Source organism: Eubalaena glacialis, chromosome 11 (genome assembly GCF_028564815.1).
Source record: "Eubalaena glacialis isolate mEubGla1 chromosome 11, mEubGla1.1.hap2.+ XY, whole genome shotgun sequence".
Taxonomy (NCBI): Eukaryota; Metazoa; Chordata; class Mammalia; order Artiodactyla; family Balaenidae; genus Eubalaena; species Eubalaena glacialis.
In genome coordinates, this window is record NC_083726.1 from 53855557 (window position 1) to 53875263 (window position 19707).

General features: G+C 40.3%; 1 protein-coding gene across 1 annotated transcript in view; it reads right to left on the reverse strand.

Moving 5' to 3' along the window:
• The window catches only part of SRGAP1 (SLIT-ROBO Rho GTPase activating protein 1), a 276189-nt gene that overhangs the window by 59178 nt on the left and 197304 nt on the right, over nt 1–19707 (reverse strand). The window contains exons 8-10 of the mRNA XM_061206565.1: nt 18624–18725; nt 4941–5138; nt 4413–4497 (exon numbers count right to left, since the gene is read on the reverse strand). Of these exons, the coding sequence (XP_061062548.1) occupies nt 4413–4497; nt 4941–5138; nt 18624–18725 (385 nt within the window). The remainder of the gene's footprint in view (nt 1–4412; nt 4498–4940; nt 5139–18623; nt 18726–19707) is intronic.

Sequence of the window (19707 nt, forward strand, 5' to 3'; positions counted from 1 at the left end):
TAATTCAATGCTAATGATAATTCCTTACAAATGAAATGCTTTATAATGTTTAAATTTTGCTATTTTGTTAAAATATCCCAACTGAATATTCACTAGAGTTAGAAAAAGATCATATATAAAATGGCTTAAAATCATTTTGCTCCATCCATCCATGGTTAGTAGTATTTGATAAAAAATTAAAAACCTATAAAAGATACATTTTGATTAATGAGTCAAGAGCAAGCTTTGCAAGAACCATCATTCATAGTATAACTGCCACCACCACATCCATCGTTTTTTTCTGCTAATAGTACTGTGTCTTAACTGATGAATGAGGTTTTATTTTTCAATCAGTATCATCATTAATAGATCAATAACATGCAAGCTTAGAAGAATCTGTTTCCCAGAGGAATGTGAATGCTTCCAGTGGTTTGAGGATTAAATTTCAATCACTTTCTTTGGAAGGCTACTTAATTATTAAGAACAACAGAGAACTCCTCCTCCCACCCCAATGCAAGCCATTTGGAGGAAAAGAATGACCCATGACCCAAAATTATCTTGTTCTTGGTACAAGCACCTACTTTGACTACTGTTAAAATTTTACTGGAGAATTAGGAAGAGAATTATTTTTCATGCCCAAATGTGTTTTATGTCCACAGAGTAAAAGGAAAAACCGAAATATAATTTGGTTGCAATTTGAGTCCCCAAACTAGATAAAAAATTTAAAATGTGCACAGCTCAAACTGAATGGAGGCACCCTAGATTTTGTCCCTAACGAATGATTGATACGGACTCCTGGTGTTACTTTCCAGCCCTTTTTCTTCCTTAAAAATACCAACTACCTGCGGTGCTTTTCTAAAAAACATAATTATTCACAATCAGCTTCTCTTTTGAAAGTATATTTGTACTCTTACTAAAAGACAGACAAAGGATTAAGTGAGGATCATCTATTCAATTCCTGTGTCAGAAACGTTATGCCTGGGTCTAGAAACAATATAACATGGAACTCAACTTCCAGTGTTAGATTTTCTATGTTCAGCAAAAATTACACTGATATTTACACCCCCTTAACTCCAAATGCTGCACTCAAAGAAGTCAATGTGAACACTAAGGCTCATTACTAAAATAGAAAAGAAAAAGAATTTCAGTGCCTCAGTTTTATAGACATATAGCTCATTTACTGTGTTCGATTGAACATCTCCAATTTAAAAACAAAGACATCACAAAATGATATAATGGTGCTGCTGAAGGACGAAGAAGATGATGATGATGATTTTGGTCTTAACAACTCATTATGTGTTTCTTTCTATTTCAGTTGTTTTCAAAGATTTGGAATTCTGAATTTTGACAGTGCCACTTTAAGAGCCCAATCTAGTTGCTTTGCAATGCTGTAAATCAAAGGACTTACTGGGCCACTGGTAGCCTGCCAAAACTCAGCAGCAAGACAAGCCAAACACATGTCTGTAGTTACAGTTTCAGCTGTGTACGATCAACTGCTAAATCCCTGAGTTAGGCTCTATTTCTTTTACTATGAAGGCAGTTTTTGTAGCAATGAGCCTAGTATAACTCAGAGATGTGATTTCTACATAAAAAGTCAGGACTGTCCCCAAACACATTGTTCAATCCTGTGCTACTAACCTTAGTTGGCCAAACCCAGAGTTGGATCCCTTCTTAAGGGCTCACCATTGGATAATCTCACTGTGGGACAGGCGCCATTAACTTCCCTGGTCTCCTTTGGTGTAAGCCTATTAATGTGAACAGGGCTTGCATGGAAAGCCAAAGGGCTCACAATGGCCGAGCTAAAAGGTGGGGCACGGCCCCCATGCTCCGCTTGTCTCTGGGCAAAGCCGCCAGCATCAAGCCCATGCAGAACAACTGTGTGCTGCCAAGCCTGCGCGGGGGGCAGGGCTGGGGAGCAGAGAGGTCTGCAGCCAGTGGGTCTGCCGGCACTGGGTGAGAACCATCCAGTTTCTTGCGCAGAATAAATCCAGTCCAGCGAACGCCTGGTACATGTGAACAAGCTTGTGTCCCTAGGACACCGGAAACCATTGAAAGTAATTACAAGATGAAGACATCCTGGCATGGAGCTCACAAAGTACGATACAGCTTTACACAGTTCAGCAGCTGAAGAATCTGGCGTATGGATTCAGCAAACTGGCTGAAATAGAGCCCTAGCCAAAATGGCATGTAAAATAATATCAACCAGTGGGGCTTTCTCTCCAGGAGACATAAGGGAATCTACATAGAATGAGTACCATAAAAGTTTCAGAATGTGATCCCAAGAGTATTAACACGTTGTCTACATGCAGTGCCAAGAATGAATTCACCCACTGCTTAATTTCCTCCAACTCACAATTTCTTAGATGGTGTCTCCAGTCCTGTAGGGAAGGACTTTGTGCCTATTAAGTATTCATCTGCACTGAAGATTATTTATGCTTTGGGACTGGCAACAGACCTTGGGGCATCACTGCAATATCAGGCATTTGTGAAAAGTAGAAAAAAGAAAAAAAGACTTTACATGATATCATGAGGAGAACAAAGAAAAAAGACGACATAATTGCTGAGGTAGGACAACTATTCAAAGAAAAAAAAAAGGGCTTTTTTTTTTTTTTTTTTTTTAAGGTTCAAACTTCTGTTACAGAAGAATTGAAAGACTAGTACAGGGAACATTCCTACGCCCTTCACTTAGATTTCCCAACTGTTACCATTTTGCCATAATGGCTTTATTTCCTTCTCTCTCCCTCTCTTATATATATCTTTTCTCCTGAACCATTTGAAAGTAAGCTGCAGACATTATGACACTCAGCAAGCATTCCTTAAGAATAAGAATGTTCTCGGGGCTTCCCTGGTGGCGCAGTGGTTGAGAATCTGCCTGCTAATGCAGGGGACACGGGTTCGAGCCCTGGTCTGCGAAGATCCTGGTCTGCGGAGCAACTGGGCCCGTGAGCCACAACTACTGAGCCTGCGTGTCTGGAGCCTGTGCTCCGCAACAAGAGAGGCCATGATAGTGAGAGGCCCGTGCACCGCGATGAAGAGTGACCCCCGCTTGCCACAACTAGAGAAAGCCCTCGCACAGAAACGAAGACCCAACACAGCCAAAAAAAAAAAAAAGGAATGTTCTCCTCATAACCATAATACCATTATCATATCTAGGAAAATTAAAAATTCATTAAATAATAGCATATAATATACAGTTTATATTTAAATTTCCCCAGTTGTCCCTAAAATGCCTTTTGCTTTTTGATTCACAGTCTAATGAAGGTTCACATATTGTATTTGGTTATTTTATTTTTTAAGACAGTTCTTAGCACTTTAAATGTTATTTGTTTTTTTCTAAGTGAAATTGGCCTTTTATCTTAGAGTCTGGCATCCTAACTGCAATACACGGAGTTTCAGGTTATGATGCTCTTTCTCCATGTGGACATTCCCAGAGGATAATGGTTCCTTGGAGGAAACCAGGAGATAAGGTGATGGAAACCCTGCTTTATGGCTAAGGAAGGTTCTAGACTGGTTGGAGGCAAGAGTTTAGGTCAAGGGAGCAAACTCTTTTTGGCCTGAGTTATTTACACAACTCAGTCCCCTGATTTCCCTCTCCCATCTGTATTCTCTTTCATTTTTTATAAATTCCAGCAAGATCTAGCGTGAATAAAAGATAATTAAATGTATTACAGATTATGAGGTACTTATGACAGGAACTTCATTTGTGTTTTTTTTTCCCTTTTAAATTTCATGAAGATGAAAGGGGAAGCAATAACATCTACACTGTACCCTTTACTTTAATCCTTTTTTTTCTCCTCAGTTTTCCCATCTGTAAAAATGGGGAAATTAATAGTGCCCAGTTATATATACAGCTCAGAACAATGCCTGGCACAGAGAGAGCCTTGTGTTAGTGGTAGCTACTGTTGTTTTTGGTACTATTAGATACAGCAATATGCTTAATAGAATTCATTTGCTTCTCAACTAAAACCAATGCCTACTGAAAGAAAAAAAAATCATCCAAACTGGTTTAACTGGTTTCTAGAGTCCAAAAAGGCATTAGATGGGACAACAAATACTAGTCCATTTAAACAAAAGGGGTGGGGCTGGAAGGGTGGGGAAGTCCAAGAAGGAAAGGAAGAAGTGACTGGGGGGGCACGGGGTCAGCAGGTGGGAACAGGTGTGGCTCCTTCTGACTTCTCTCTTCCCACTGTGCTCTGAAGACCCTTCCTCTGGGAGCTCTGTGTTGGCTAGATTTCCCTGTTCTGGTTAGCATCAAGCTCATAAAGAAAACAGTTCCAGGGAGAACTTGATTCTTATACAGATAAAGCCAAATCTAAACATACAGTGTTCCCTGCTTCTTCCAGCACAAATTCACAGTTCACACTCTTCATGGAATACATACATGACACAACATATAATCCAGGTCATCTCCCCAACTATGTCAAATAACTGACCTTCTCCAAGGGTCCTCTGCAACAAGTCATGCTTGGCTTGAAGTTTTGTGATGAGATTACTACCCTCCAAATATTCTCTGAGTTTCTGCAAAAGCAAAGATATGTTTTTAACTTTTAAAAAAATTATTCAGTGTCCAGGAACTTCCCATAGGATATCTAAAATCCCGCCACTTTTGTCTTTTAGATCAGAGAAGCTTGCTAAGCAAAGTGTTGTGGCATCAGCCTATTAGAGATGTGGACTCTCAGGTGCCTCCCTCCCCAGACCTACTGGAATCAGAACCTGCATTTTAACAAGCTCTCCTGGTGACACGTATGTTCATTAAATAATCTAAAAGTTCTGTTTCAGAGCAGTCCTCTTTAAATTTGTCCGCATATCAGTACTACCTCCTAAACTGTATCCCAGACCTACTGAATTGGAAACTCTGATCTTAGTAAAGAACCCCAGGTGATTCTGATGCAACTCCAGAAACAGTGCTTGGGGCCCCCAGATCTGAGCCTCAAGAGGGGCTGGGGAAGCAGCAGGCATACCATGAAGTAGAACTGCTCGGTCTCCTGCTGGTTGGCTCTTCTCTTGGCGATACTGGGCTTACTCAGGTAGGTTTCAGAGACAGTAGACTTCACAGACTCTGTGGAGCGACTGTGCTGGAAGCATTCAGAAACATCATAGTCCTCGATGGTGACCATATCTTGTATCGTCTGCAAGGTGGCCTCAGTCGTTTTCTTAACCTGGGAACAGGAGCACATTTCTCAAGTTAGTACCTTATTTCGTGAATCCCACAAACAGTGAGAAACTGCTCTGTCAGGTAGAGATGGGGGCACAGGCCCTGCCCCCACCAAAGTTCAGAGTCTATTAGGGGAGAGAGACAGGTAAACAATACCCCATGTCACCAATATAAGGAGAGGCTTTCTTCAAAATTATCCTAAGGAGGATATCACTTTATATTTGAGTTCCTGTAAATCTCATGTATCACTGAGTACTCTCTCAATTACATTTTCTGTTTTAAAGGACCTTTTAAACTGAAGTGAAATTACATACAGAAAAATGCCCAAACCATAAGTGTACAGCTTTATGAATTATCACCAACTGAACACACTCATGTGACTACCACTCAGATCAAGAAATAGAGCACATTATGAGTACCCTGTGCTTCTCTCAGTCACCACACACACTTTTCTGCTCCCCAGACGTAGCTACTATCCTGATTTCTAACCTCATATATTAGTTTTGCTCTTTTAAAATACTTTATATAAATAAATGGATTCTTACAGCATATATTATTTTTGTTTTGTTTCCTTTGCTCAACTTTATGTAGTAAGATTTATTCATTTCTTGTGAGTACAGTATTTCACTACTGAGTATTCATTGTAAGAATACATCATAATTCATCCCTTTTACTGTTGATAGATGACTTATTTCTGGTTTTGGGCCACTACGAATAATACTGCTATGAACATGTTTTTGTTGGGCCACACATACTTGAGTAGAATTGCTGCTTATTGGGTATTCCAGACTGTTTTCTAAAATTATCGTTCTAATTTGTATTCCCACCAACACAGGAGAATTCCTATTACTCCACATCCACAACAATTGGTACTGTCAGTTTTAAAATTTTAAACCATTGGGAATTCCCTGGCGGTCCAGTGGTTAGGACTACATGCTCTCATGGCCGAGGGCCTGGGTTTGATCCTGGTCGGGGAACTAAGATCCTGCAAGCCGTGTGGCACGGCCAAAAAAGAAAAAAAAAAAAATCACCTAAAAATTTAAACCACTGTGTTGGGTGTGTAGTGGTATCTCATTGTGGTTTTAATATGTATTTCTCTGATGGTTGAGATTGAGCACATTATCATATGTTGAAGGCAATTTAGATTTTCTCTCTTTGAAACAGTCTGTTAAACCTCTTGCTCAATCTTCTATTGGGTGATGAGCCTTTCTCTTTACAGATTTGTAATACGTATATGAGTCTTTTGTTAGTTATATGTGTTGCAAATATCTTTTCCCACTCTGAGCTCTGGTTTTTTACTCTTTCTATAGTGTCTAGATGAACAGTCTCTAATTTTAATGTAATCAATTTACTAATCCTTGCCTTTATAATCAGTGCCTTTAAAAAAAAAATTTAATTAATTAATTAATTAATTTATGGCTGTGTTGGGTCTTCGTTTCTGTGCGAGGGCTTTCTCCAGTTGTGGCAAGCGGCAGGGGCCACTCTTCATCGTGGTGCACGGGCCTCTTACTATCGTGGCCTCTCTTGTTGCGGAGCACAGGCTCCAGATGCGCAGGCTCAGTAATTGTGGCTCACGGGCCCAGTCGCTCCGCGGCATGTGGGATCTTCCCAGACCAGGGCTCGAGCCCGCGTCCCCTGCATTGGCAGGCAGATTCTCAACCACTGTGCCACCAGGGAAGCCCCAATCAGTGCCTTTTGTGTCCTATTTAAGGAATATTTTCCGATCTCATGGTCATAAAGATACTGTTCTATGTTATCGTCTAGGAGCTTTTAAATTTATCTTCCACAATTAGGTTGTACTCCACCTTTGCTTATCAAAGTCTAATGTAAATCAATAGCTTTATCCTTTTCCCAGACAAGGTACAGAGTTTAGAACACCTTAAAACCATTTACTTTTCCTGACTTATATGCTATTTTTGTAATGTTTTATAATAGGATGTATTATATATGTAAATATTTGTATACATTTAAATACAAGACATTATTATGATATAGTCAGTATTCATTTAGCTTTATCCATATATTTATTAAATTCTTTGATCTCTATACCTTATATTTTTAAGAACACCCTTTAGAAATTCTTTTTTTTAAAAATATAGTTGATTTACAATATTATGTTAGTTTCAGGTGTACAATAAAGTGATTCAGTTTTATATATATATATATACACACACACGTATGTATACTTTTTCAGATTCTTTTCCATTATAGGTTATTTCAAGATATTGAATAGTTTCCTGTGCTATACAGTAAATCCTTGTTGTTTATCTATTTTATATACAGTAGTGTGTATCTGTTAATCCCATACTCCTAATTTATTCCTCCCCTTCCCCTTTGGTAACTACATTTATTTTCTACATAGAAATTCTTTTTAGCATGAATCCTCTAGTGGTGAATTTTGCTTTTGTTGATTTAAAAATGTCTTCTATTTCACCTTCATTTATGAAAGATATTTTTTCCTGGTTGGCAGTTATTTTCCTTCAGTACATTTAAAACATCACTGTACTTTCTTGTGGCTTCCATGTTCCTATTGAATGAGAAGTTTACTATCAGTCTATCACACTTTGAATGAACCCTGCTTTCTTTCTCTGGCTGGTTTTAAAGTTTTCTACAGTTTCACTATAATGTATCTAGGTAAGGATTTTAAAAATATATTCTGCCTGGAATATTTTTGGACTTCTTGAATTATGTGATACTTTTCTTAAGCTCTGATAAAATTTCAGCCATTATCTTTACAAATATTGTCTCTACTTTCTTTTCTATCCATTTTTTCTGGGAGTTTAGTTAGTATGCTAAAAATCACTGCGTTCTCTGTATCTTACCTTTCTCTTCATATTTTCTATCCTTTTGTTTTTCCATGCTGCATTTTGATTACTTTCTTCAGATTTGTCTTCCATTTTGATAATTCACTCTTCAGCTGTGTCTAATCTGATGTTAAAACCATGCCTGATTTATTAATTTGGGTTACTGTATTTCTCAGCTCTAGAATTTCTGTGTGGTTCATTTTCAAATCTGTTATTTCACTGTTTATAGGTTATAACAGTGCCCTGCTGAAATCTAAGCTTGGCTTTTATCTTCTTGAACACAGTAAATAGCTCTTTTACAGTTTTTTTCTGGTAATCCCAATATTTAGTTCCTGTGGGTATATTTCTATTGTCTGTTATGTATTCTGGCTATCACTCATGTTGTCTTTTCTCCTTATGTACCTAGTTATCTTTGCTGGACAGTTTCTGTAGAGTTATTTGAGGTCTAGGGTGAGGTTATCATCCTGAGAGAATGTTTGTTTATTTTTCCAAGCCATTAGGGGCACTAATAGTTCAGAATCACTGGATTTTATTTCTGTTCAAAATATTTGATGCTCTTCCTTTTGGGAACATATGGTTCCTTATGTCATGGGTTTCAGGCTTGGCCATGTACCTTGTCCTGGATAATGAAATGTGTGAGAATCAGCTGAGTGACTCAGTCCACCATTATAGGAAGTAGAAATATGTTCAATTGTTTTTTTTTTAAAACAACAAAATACTGTTTAGGGAAGAAACAATAGCAATCAGTGCTAGTTTAGAGGCTTAAAGAGGTCATGTGATGGAGTAAATTTTAAAAGGAGGCAAAAATTAAACAGATTTAGTCATTATTCCTGAGGATATGCAAAATGCAAAGGATAGACACTGGAAAAAAGCACATTAAAGATGATTTTAAAAATAACATTGTAAGTACTTTAAGAAAGTCATGATTATATATCTATAGGCTGAATGAAAAGACTCACTATCCTGTAGGTGACATCAGTAAGATGGTAGAATTAGAGGTCCCCTATTCATACACTCCCACAACAACAATTTGGCAGCCATCCATGGACAAAAGTGCATTTGTGGGGGCTTCGGGATCCAGATAGGAGCTTGTAAAACCTTGATGGAGCCCACAACTGCCAAGGACCAATTTGAGAAAGCTGGCCCATGTCCACATGGCAGGCTTGCCAACTTTGGTCCTGGCTACAGACCCAGAAATAGCCTGTCTGCTTGTAGACTCAGCTACAGTCCTGTTTGGCCTTGGGCCTGCCACCAGCACTATTTGCCAAGGGACCCAAGAGGAGTCACCCTCACCAATGTCCCAAGTAACAGGCCTGCTGACCTTAGTCCGAGATTTGGACCCTGTAGTAGCCCATGATGCAGCTCCAGTCCCTCTCAGCCCTGGTCTGGGAGCAGTGCTATTGCCCAGGGACCTGCTGGGAGGCACACCTGTCTTTGCTCCCAGAGGCAGACCTGCCAACCTCGGTCCAACTGCAGATCTTGAAGTGGTCCTGTTACCTGGCTCCAGATGAGCCCCGCTGCAGTCCAGGGGGCAGTTCTGCTTGACCAGAAACCAGGCTGAAGACACGTCTATCTGTGTCCTGGGGGCAGGCCCACCAACCTCGGTCCAACTGTGGATAATGAAGTGGCCCTGTGACTTGGTACTAATACCTCTTAGCAATGGCCTATGAGCAGTCGTACCCATCCGAGGGACCCAACAAGAGACAAGCCCATTTGTATTCCCACCCAACAAGAGACAAGCTCATTTGTATTCCCAGAGTCAGGCCTGCCAAACTCTGTCCAACTTTGGTTCTTGAAGCAGCCCTGTAAGTTGGATCCAGTCCCTCTCGGTAGTAGTCCAAAAGCAGTCCTGCCCACCCAGGGACCAGGAGGGAGACATGCCCATCTGTGCCCCCAGAGGCAGGCCTGCAGAACTTGGTCCCGGCTGTGGACCCTATTGCAGACCTGTGACTTAGATCTAGGTATGCTCAGCTGCAGTCCAGGGCCAGTCCTGCCCACCAGGGACCTGTCCAGTGACTTGGCAGGTGCCACACCCACCCAAGTCCTTGGTGACAGGCCCACAGACTATGGCCCATACCGTGGACCCAGCAACAGTGAATGTGATTCCTTGTCAATCGCTTTTCTTTTTTTTCAACTTCCTTCTCAGAAACAAGAGTGTCATGGTTAAATTTGGAATTACCGGGAAGAATAAAGGATGTGACAGAAGCCACCAGATACAATGGCTGGGACTATGTATTATCCCATGGGACACTCCCGATGAAGAATAACACCAGCTTCTGACACACACACAAGCCATGTTAATAAGTCACAAGGGGGAACATAATGAAGCAAATATGAAACAGCTAATATGAGGCTTGTAATGACTCCCCATTAGTAGCAAGGAAACACAGTTGGGTTTGGTAGAAGGAGAGGCCAAAAACATGATGAGGAATTATGAAAAACCCAAAGAACATGCTGTACTGGAGGAGTGTCCAGGTGGCCCGGACTCTGAGAGGAGATTTCTGCGGCCTTCTGTAGACTGCCTCTTTTGCCTTTCTTCTCCCAGGACATTACAATTATTAGAGAAAACAAGAAGTTTCCTTCTCCAAACACACTGATTTAGTTTTCTAGGGCTGCCATAACAAAGTGCCACATGATGTGTGGCTTAAACAATAAAGAAATTTATTGCCTCATAGATTTGGAGGCTAGAAGTCTGAGATCAAGGTGTGGCCAGGGTTGGTGCCTTCTGAGGCCATGATGGAAGGAGCTGTTCTAGCCCTGCCTCCTCGGCTTATAGACAGCCGGCATCTTCTCTCTCTGTCTCTTCATTCTGTCTTCTGTGTTTCTGTGTTCAAATTTCCCCTTAACATAAGGACATCAGTCACACTGGTTAGGGCCCACCCTAATGACCTCACTTTCACTTGATTACCTCTGTGAAGACCCTATCTTCAAATAAGGTCACATTCTGAAGTACTGATGGTTAGGACTTCAACATATGAATTTTGGGGGAACACAATTCAACCCCTAATACACCACGTTATTTCATGGCACTGTGCCTTGTTCCTTGCACCTGGTGCAGGCCTATTCATCCTTTAAGACTTATCATTCCATCTGTGAAGGTGACCCCTAGCCCTGTCCTCCCCTCCCCACTTAACTACTCCCTCCTTGCCACCACTGACCTTGTATGTATTTCAATTAGAGCACTGTATCCTTTCAGATGTATTAAAAATGAGCAGAAAGAGACCACACACATATAAACTGGATTAATGCCATAGTTAATTAGCCAGGGGTACAGAAACTTACTGCCAGCATAGGCCACAGAAGGCAGTAGCAGCGGCAGAGCACTTCCCTTGCTCCTGGTACCTTAACAGGGGGGTACAGGTGCCAGTGACCCTGTCACTGCTGGGTAAGGTGTTGCCAGATTTAGAAAAACAGTCCAATTTTTGCTGCTCTTCCCCCTGCTTTTGGGGGAGGGTCATGTCACCATTCCAGAGGAATTCACACTAGTAACCTACACACTTGCATTTAAGGCGACGTTTACAAATACCAGGCTCTCCTGACTTCTGAACAAAGTTCATTCTCAGCAATGATACAGCTTAATCCAAAGAAGAGAACATCATCATTGCTTAGAGCTCTCTGAACAACATTTCTGCTTCAGTCATGTCTCAGAAAGCCTGTTTTCCTGCAGCCCATCTGGACTCTGACTTAATGACCCTTCTGGGTGGACCCTTTGCTAAGAGTGGTCTGAGGAGCATGACCCCAAATCCATTTCTCACCAGCACCTACACCACACTGTTTAGAGGGCCTCTGTTTTCTATCTCCAGCGGGAGCACCTTGAGGTCAGGGACAGCTTATTAACTAGCACAGTGCCTGGAACACAGCAGACTCTTAAGAGAGCGGTGAAAATGAACTGAATGAACGGTGGAAGTTGGTCATCCTCCTTCCAAATTGATAAGATGCCAGAGAAATGCTCAGCACACACCAACAACGTGGGGTTTCCTTGCTGACAGTCATCCTGAGCTCTGCCATTTTCTTCCGGATGCCCTATCCCATCAATCACTTTTAGATGCTTTCTAGAAACTCTCCTCATTCCGCTTGGTATTCTTCTGGATCAAGGCCCTCCCTTCAGTGAGTTAAGGCTTATTTGAAACAAACAAACAAACAAAATACACACACACACACACAGCTTCTAAAAACAGGCGTTTCCAGTGAGAAATAGTTGATCCTGTTTTCAATTTTGGCCGAGATGATGCTATCATTTAAGGGATAAATGGCAGTTTTCTTTTGTTTGGGCTTTTACTGTCAACCTCATCAGTAGAAGGTTTCAGACAAGTAAGAAACACTTAAGTTAAAATGAAGTTAAAGCCACAGGAGTCATCAGACATAGCAATAATGATTAAGTGGTTATCAAGCTTCACTTCTTAAACCAACTGCCCCTAAGGGTTTGATCAATGATGTATATGACTTGAGATTCTGCCGCAGTCATCGATTGGTATTATGGGAAATGTGACGGGGGGAAATGTGATTTTTCTACCCTAGGTAGAAATGTAAACAGATAGGTTAGGGGGTCCCTGGAGAAAGAGAACCAGGAATGGATGGCTTTCTTGACATAAGAGAAGCCATTTTAGCCTAAGCCATTTTGTGATCTAAGCCTGGCCACAATGCTTGCCCTTGAACAGGTCTCAGTAACCAAGGATCTCAAGGGAACAAAGGAATGCAGGAACAGAGAAAAGGCAGTCAAACAATAGGCAGTGATAAAGCAGAGCCCTAGTTCCTCCTCAAAGGATATACATAATAAAATATCTTTGAGTTCTGCAGGAACTAAGGCCCCCACCCAGGTGGAGGACAGAAAGAGGATGTTGACCCTCCTGACCTCAATCAACTAAACTTGGACTCTGTTGACTTTTGCCCCCAATTCTATGCTGAATTCTCCTCTGCTCAAACCTCTTCAGGAATATGCATGTACCGTTAGCTGAAAACTTCCCCAATTCTTGCTGTTGGGGAGTCATTGCTTTGGGAAAGATGCCCGGTATTCTCCTTACTTGCTGCAAGTAATAACAAATCCTTCCTTCTCCTGCGCTTTGGCTTGGTTGTGTCTTTTGGCTCCACTCCCACCAAGAGGTGAACCCAGTTTTCGGGTAACAGAAAGTATAACCAAGATATCTCTCACCTCCCTCAATCACCCATGCCATGAAAATTATCTCACATGTTTGCCTAAAATCTTGTTCATTATTGTTGAAAATATCCTGTGTAAGGATTATATTTGGGAATAGTCTGTGAAATACTCCCTAGTAAACTGTTGGTGAAAGATTTTAAGTGGTGCTAGGAAAATTTATATGTTCATTAAACACTGTTGCAAATTAATTGAGGAATTAATTATAGACTACTCTCTTTTCTATTCCCTTCAGGGGGATAAATCTACTATAACTTAAGAGAAATTAGTTGTTTTATGTGTGAGAAGGTTTTACTCACAGCACAGAAGTGACATGCTTACAAAAGCTCTATTTTCTAGAGCAAATATTGGGACAAATGGTCTAAAAATGGGGCAAACTACTTAAAAATAAGGCTGTCCTAAAGAAAAGAAAGGCCTAATTGCTTTACTTATGCAGTTCATTTTCCTTTTCTTTGGCTTTGATAAAGGTGAGACAGGAGGGAAGGGGGCAGGGCACAACCGTTAAAAGAATGACACAGCCATTGAGGATACGACAAAAACTGGTTAGAATCAACTAGGCCCAAGATGGCAGAAGATACAACTCCCAGTAGACCTTGAGCCTCATTAGACGCTCACTGTAATACACTAGCATATGCCAAACAACACACCCATAGGCGCCATGACACTTCTGAGGCCCACCATAAAAGTCCAAAAAGTGGAAGTGCATGGTGGCCCAATTCCTGGGAATCCCTGCCCCTTCCCCAAAATAGAATATCCCTCCCACTTGTTAGCCTATGAAATTACCCAGCCCAAAAAAACTAATCACCCTGGGCTGCTTCTGAGACAACAGCATTCTGCCTATGGAATGTGTTATCTCTCTAAATAAACTCTTTCACTTTACCTTGGCTCACTTTTGAATTCTTTCCTGTGTGAAGCCAAGGACCCTCACTTGGCAGCCCGTCCCAGGAACTCGCCTGAAACCTGGGACATGACCATCCTCTTGCACCCCATTCTCCTGCAACAAAGGGAGGAATGAGGAACTCTAAGGAAAGGGAAATGTGATCTATGGGGAATTACTCCAGAGGCTAGCTTTGAAAGAAAGGAGCCACAGCAATGACCCCCTAAGCTGAAATCCCTATGACAAAGGTTAAAAGTAAATTTTTTCCTTCCCTTCCCTTTCCTTTCCTTCCTTCTTTCTTTCTTTTCCCTTGCAGTTTTATTGAGATATAATTGACAGGGCAATAATAAAGTCTACAGCATACGGATTTGACTTAACATACGTCACGAAATGATGAGCACAATAAGTTTAGTGAACATCCATCATCCCACTGATACAAAAGAAAAAAAGAAAAAAGGATTTACTCTCAACAAATTTTACACATAACACACAGCAGTGTTAATTATATTAACCATGTTGCACATTACATCCCTAGTAATAATTTATCTTATAACTGGAAGTTTGTACCTTTTGTTGACCTTCATCCAATTCCCCCTCTCCCCCAACCCCCTCTCTTTTTCAATAAATTTGGTCTGTTTTTGAAGTATAATTGACCTACAGCACCACGTTAGTTCCTGGTGTACAACATAGTGATTTGAAATTTCTACACATTACAAAATGATCACCATCTTAAGTCTAGTTACCATCTGTCACATATCACAAAGATATCACATAGTTATTGACTATATTCCTCATTCTGTACATTTCATCCCTTTGACTCATTTATTTTGTAACTGGAAGTCTGTACCTCTTAATCTCCCTATTTCACTTGAAGGGTAAACTTTCAGAAAGTGGACATGGCTGTGTAACATTAGGTTGGAAAGACTTTGGAAACTGTGTATAGTGAGAAAGGTATAAATGATCATTTAGATTTAGGTTGCTTTCAAAGTGTTGCCTTTAAAAATAATGTTTATTAATGTTTCACTTCAAAGTTTTAATAAAAAGTTATACTTTTAAGTAAAAAAAAAAAAAAAATTGGGGAATAGAGTTGTGTGGGCAGCAGTCCCTCCTCTAATTCTATGGGCACAATACACAGCGAACCTAATAATACATATTTTTGGACCGGCTGACTGGAAGTTGGAATCATAAGACCAAGGTATCACCGATGCAAGTTCACAGCATAATGAAACTGAAAGCTCATTTTAAAAGGTTTAACAGGCAAATGTAAAGTTCTTTACATTTGAACTTCACAGTTCATCTACTGTGAAGTGACAGTAAATGTCACAATCCATTATGAATCTGCATCAACCACAAATTTTATCAAGCCCTTCTCAAGCCTTTACTTCCAACTTTTACTACTTATGAGTATACTCAGGCCATTTTACAAATGCATACTGCTCTCTTCTCTTTGTTTTAAGGCAAGTGCTGCAAAATCAACTATCTTCCAGGGCCAAGTAAGTAATGAAAATAGGCAAGTGGGCTGAGTGGGGCGTATGGCAAATAGGAAGCACGTGCTCTGTGTCTAAGGGGAGTATGTACTCCTCAGCTCAAGCCAGTTATCGTCTTATAGACATGCAGGTCTAGTATGAGAAGATCTAATTTTTTTGAAGCTGAAAATCCACATTTTTATGCAAAACTTCCAATTTTTAAATGACAATAACAATTAAAAAAAATCAAGCACTGCAGAGCAAACAAAATTTGTCCATGGCCAGACATGGTCTGTGGGCTCTTAGCATGGAAACTCCCTTCTAAGAAGGCCTCCTACAGTTTCAAGGGGTGTCCATTATTTATAGTTGTCTAAGATTTGGTGAAAAGGTTCATGTTCTATTTAGCTGCCCTATCTATGCTTTTGTAAGCTTGGATGAAATTCTCCCTCAACTTTGATCTTTTCACTGGGCAGTCATAATTATTTTTAGTTAATTAAATGCTTTCCAATAAATTTTGGACTTTATGAGTATGTGTGTGTATACACACACACACACACACACACATACACATAAGTTTGTGCAGAGGCAGAGAATTACATAGAATTAAGCATGTGTTTCTTCACTTGTATATTTTGCTTTGACACCAAGGTGTCAATTTTCTGTCCTCCTATCAGTGGAAGATCAGAGGCAAATTCCTTATTCATGGTGGAGAAAAGTGCTCCACAGGGGGTCCAAATCAGCAATGATTGCTATGTTGTTCCCGAGTTAGGTCTCTTATTTTTCACATTGTATAAACGACTTGATATAGACTGCTTCTCCACTAGACACATGCTAACTGTAACTTATTCATCTCTGTACTTTCCACACCTGGCAAAATATGTGGAATGTAGAAGTCGCTCAATAAATATGTATTTTACTGAAATGAACTGACCCACAGCATCAAAACTCCTTAAGTTTGTTCTCAATGCCTCTCGTCACACGATTTCAGCTTCACCTTCAGCTCATCCCCAAGGAGAACCTGGGTGATAACCAAACTGCTCTATTCTCCAACCTTGAAATATATTAAAACCTCTTTCCCTCTTTCTATACCTATGAAGTCTACTGGTTGCCACAAATCCTATTTAAATCTTACTTTCCTTGGGAATCCCATTCTACTACAGTGAATCTGTTCCATATCCAAGAATCATAAACCACTTGTCATGCTCAGAAGAAACATCAGGACAATCCAATTCATTTGTTTCTACAGTAAATTTTGAAAAATTAGCCCTCAGAAAGCACTGTCTGCCCCTATCAGTTTATGAAGATACTGTGCTTCTCCACATTATGCCCAAAGAGGAAGACTAGGGTCACAAACTCAAAGGGCTGCAGACGCCAGACAGGTAACATAAATGGACTAGTCCAATGTAAGAAAATCAGGAGCTGAACGACTATGGCAAAGTGGAATTCGAGTACCCCAGCCTTTCCCTTCATGAGGCAACACAGGGGCCAGAGTTCCCACACTTTCCTGTTTTTAACAGGCCCAAATTGTGTGAGCCAAACCAAACAGGTCTGTGGGCTGCCAGTCTTGACCTTGCGTATAAGACACTATTTTCCTAGAGTTTAGAGACTGTTTCCAAATAAAACCGCGAGAGCATATGCATGAAAAGAAAATTGGAAGTCACTAGGCGTACAAACCCTAGGTCTAATAGGATCCAATAAACTGCATTAAGTGAGTATTTTGTGATGCCTTGCCAAAACCCTAAGCTCTAAAAACACCTCAAAGAGAGCAACAGCTTTCCTTCGGAAAGTTTCATTAGTGGGACTTTACACAGAGACTGAAATCTTAATCACATTGGTTGCATTTTATATACACATGTTTGAATAAGGGGTGGTTTGGTTCTTCCAGAAAGACCAGAAACCAGAAAGGCTGCAATGGGTTTTCACCAAACTATACTGGTCTAGAAACATGACACTCTTTCTTAACAGAAACAAACACACATTCACATAATTCAAAACATCTCAGTGGAATCAGAATAAAAGAGGGTACTAAAATGAATTTTGACCATTTATTTTATCAAGGGCAAATTGTTGTTTTTTTCCTTTCTGTCCCACACTTCTTCTTTTGGAAATTGTTTGTCTCTAGAAATACATATTTCTGCTGGGGCTGTCAATCAAACGGTTCTATGAATGGGCACAGAATCTAAGCTGGCCAATGAAAAAATCCCATTACCTGGCTGTAATAGTTGGTCCAAAAGTATGCATGACTTAAGTCAGGCCAATGAAAGATCTTATTTCAGAGACAAGGATGTTGGGAAGAGGTGAGATGGTAAACTGTAGGGACCATGTAGTCCTGGATCTCCCTATACAGGACATGGGGAGAGACTTCCTACCAACACACATGAAGATACCACTTCAAAATGATGAAAAGAGATTCCTGATAACTATCATCTGGACACAGATCCAATCACCACTGAGGCTACTGCAAACATTGACCAATAAGTAAACTTTGTGACTTGACTAAGTTTGATTTGGGTTCCTGTAAATTACATTTGAGTGCTTTGACTAACACAAGAAACATTTGTGGTTCCTATTTTTATTTAAGTAGAACATGGACCCAGTAAATCAATTTCAGAAACAGGCAGCTGAATTGTACGACTGTTTTCTGGCTCAACATATATTTATAATTCACATTTTATGTTCTATCCATTTAAATCCACTAATATCAGCAAATAAACAGTTTTATATTCCCATTCAAGTACTATGATTTTTGTACTCATAATTATATCAGTAATGCTATATTCAGTACCAAAAACCTAGAAACTACAAAAAAAGCATAAAAAAGGACTAATTTCAAAAGTTAGGATTAAATTAACATGCCAGACATTTCTTTCCATACATTCATGTAGATTCTTGAACACATATGTTGAATTTGATAATCTATTGGGAACTACTTTCAGTATTTAAGAATATAAGAATAAAAGGTGTGCTTACATGTGTATGCAGTGAATCCCTGGTAAAGTATTCATTTATGGTAGAATATAGAACCTTTGCATTTATCCTCTACAAGGAGTATTTTAGGAACTCTGATTTAGTTGAAAATGCAGGATGAAGAGACTGCAGTTACAATGTTAAATTCCCTTAGGTCGTGTGAAAATGTCTTCCAGTTTACATTAGAATTCATTTTACTTGTGAGGGCAGAAAGCATGCTCACCTCCTCGTTCTCAATCTTGAGCGTGGCCAGTCGGGACTGCAGCTGCTGGTACCTGAGCATAAGCTCCGCCTGGACCGGCTGCTGCGCGCTGACCTGACACACCTGATGGGGAATCAGAAACCACAGTTACAACCGGGAGCCGTCCAGCCAGCCTCCAGGTGCACAGTTCTCCCATTTAAAGGCTGCATGAATCAGGCGGATCCCCTCAAGATTCCAATTACATATTTTACTTTTAACAGCCACCTCAAAACTTCAATCTTAAATATGAACTTGTTATGTAGGTGGCAAGAGCAGAATGCAGCTGCTTGGCCTGGATATGACTGGGAAGAAAGCAGCGGTAGGAAGCATCCCTCTAAGAATGTGGCGGTTGCTGGAGATGGAGCTCTGATGCTGCCGTCTACCTGTGGAATAAGTATTGCGCAGAGTGTGAAGGATGATCCAAGTGTACGGACATGCAGGCCAAAGTAGGGCAGGCAGCAGAGCCTGCTGGTTACAGCCAGCTGGGTGACTACAGTAAGTTACTAAACCTCAGTTTCCTTATCTGTAAAATGGGGATAGTAAGAGTACCTATGCCATAGGGCTGTGGTGGGGATGAAATGGGATGATGTATGTAAAGCACTTAGAACACTGCCTGGCACACAGTGAAAACTCAGAAAAAGTGAGTAACTGTTTTCTGTATCTTTCAACCATGGCTTGCCTTGCCAATTTTCAGCCAAATCATGTGATTCACCATGAAACTGAGGAAGCCACTTGACTTAGGCTTTGGTAGAAAGATATTTTGGCCATGATCTCAATTATGGATAAGGTCAAAATTAGAGCCTTTTAATTATATTAAAATCAGACTAGAAATGAACAATTTCTTTTCATCTTTCTCATCACAGAAGTGGTCTCAGCAAATGAGAGTTTCCTTTTATGGAGTCTCCAAGACATCATAGAGATTATTGCTTCCTGGCAGAACTGGCCATAAAAAAGGGCAAGAGACTTACTATATTAAGAATAGTTTAAAAAAAGTAAAAACTTTTAACCCAACTGAAATCACTTGTTTGTGACATTTTATCATTCTGTGTTTAACACATCCATCCAT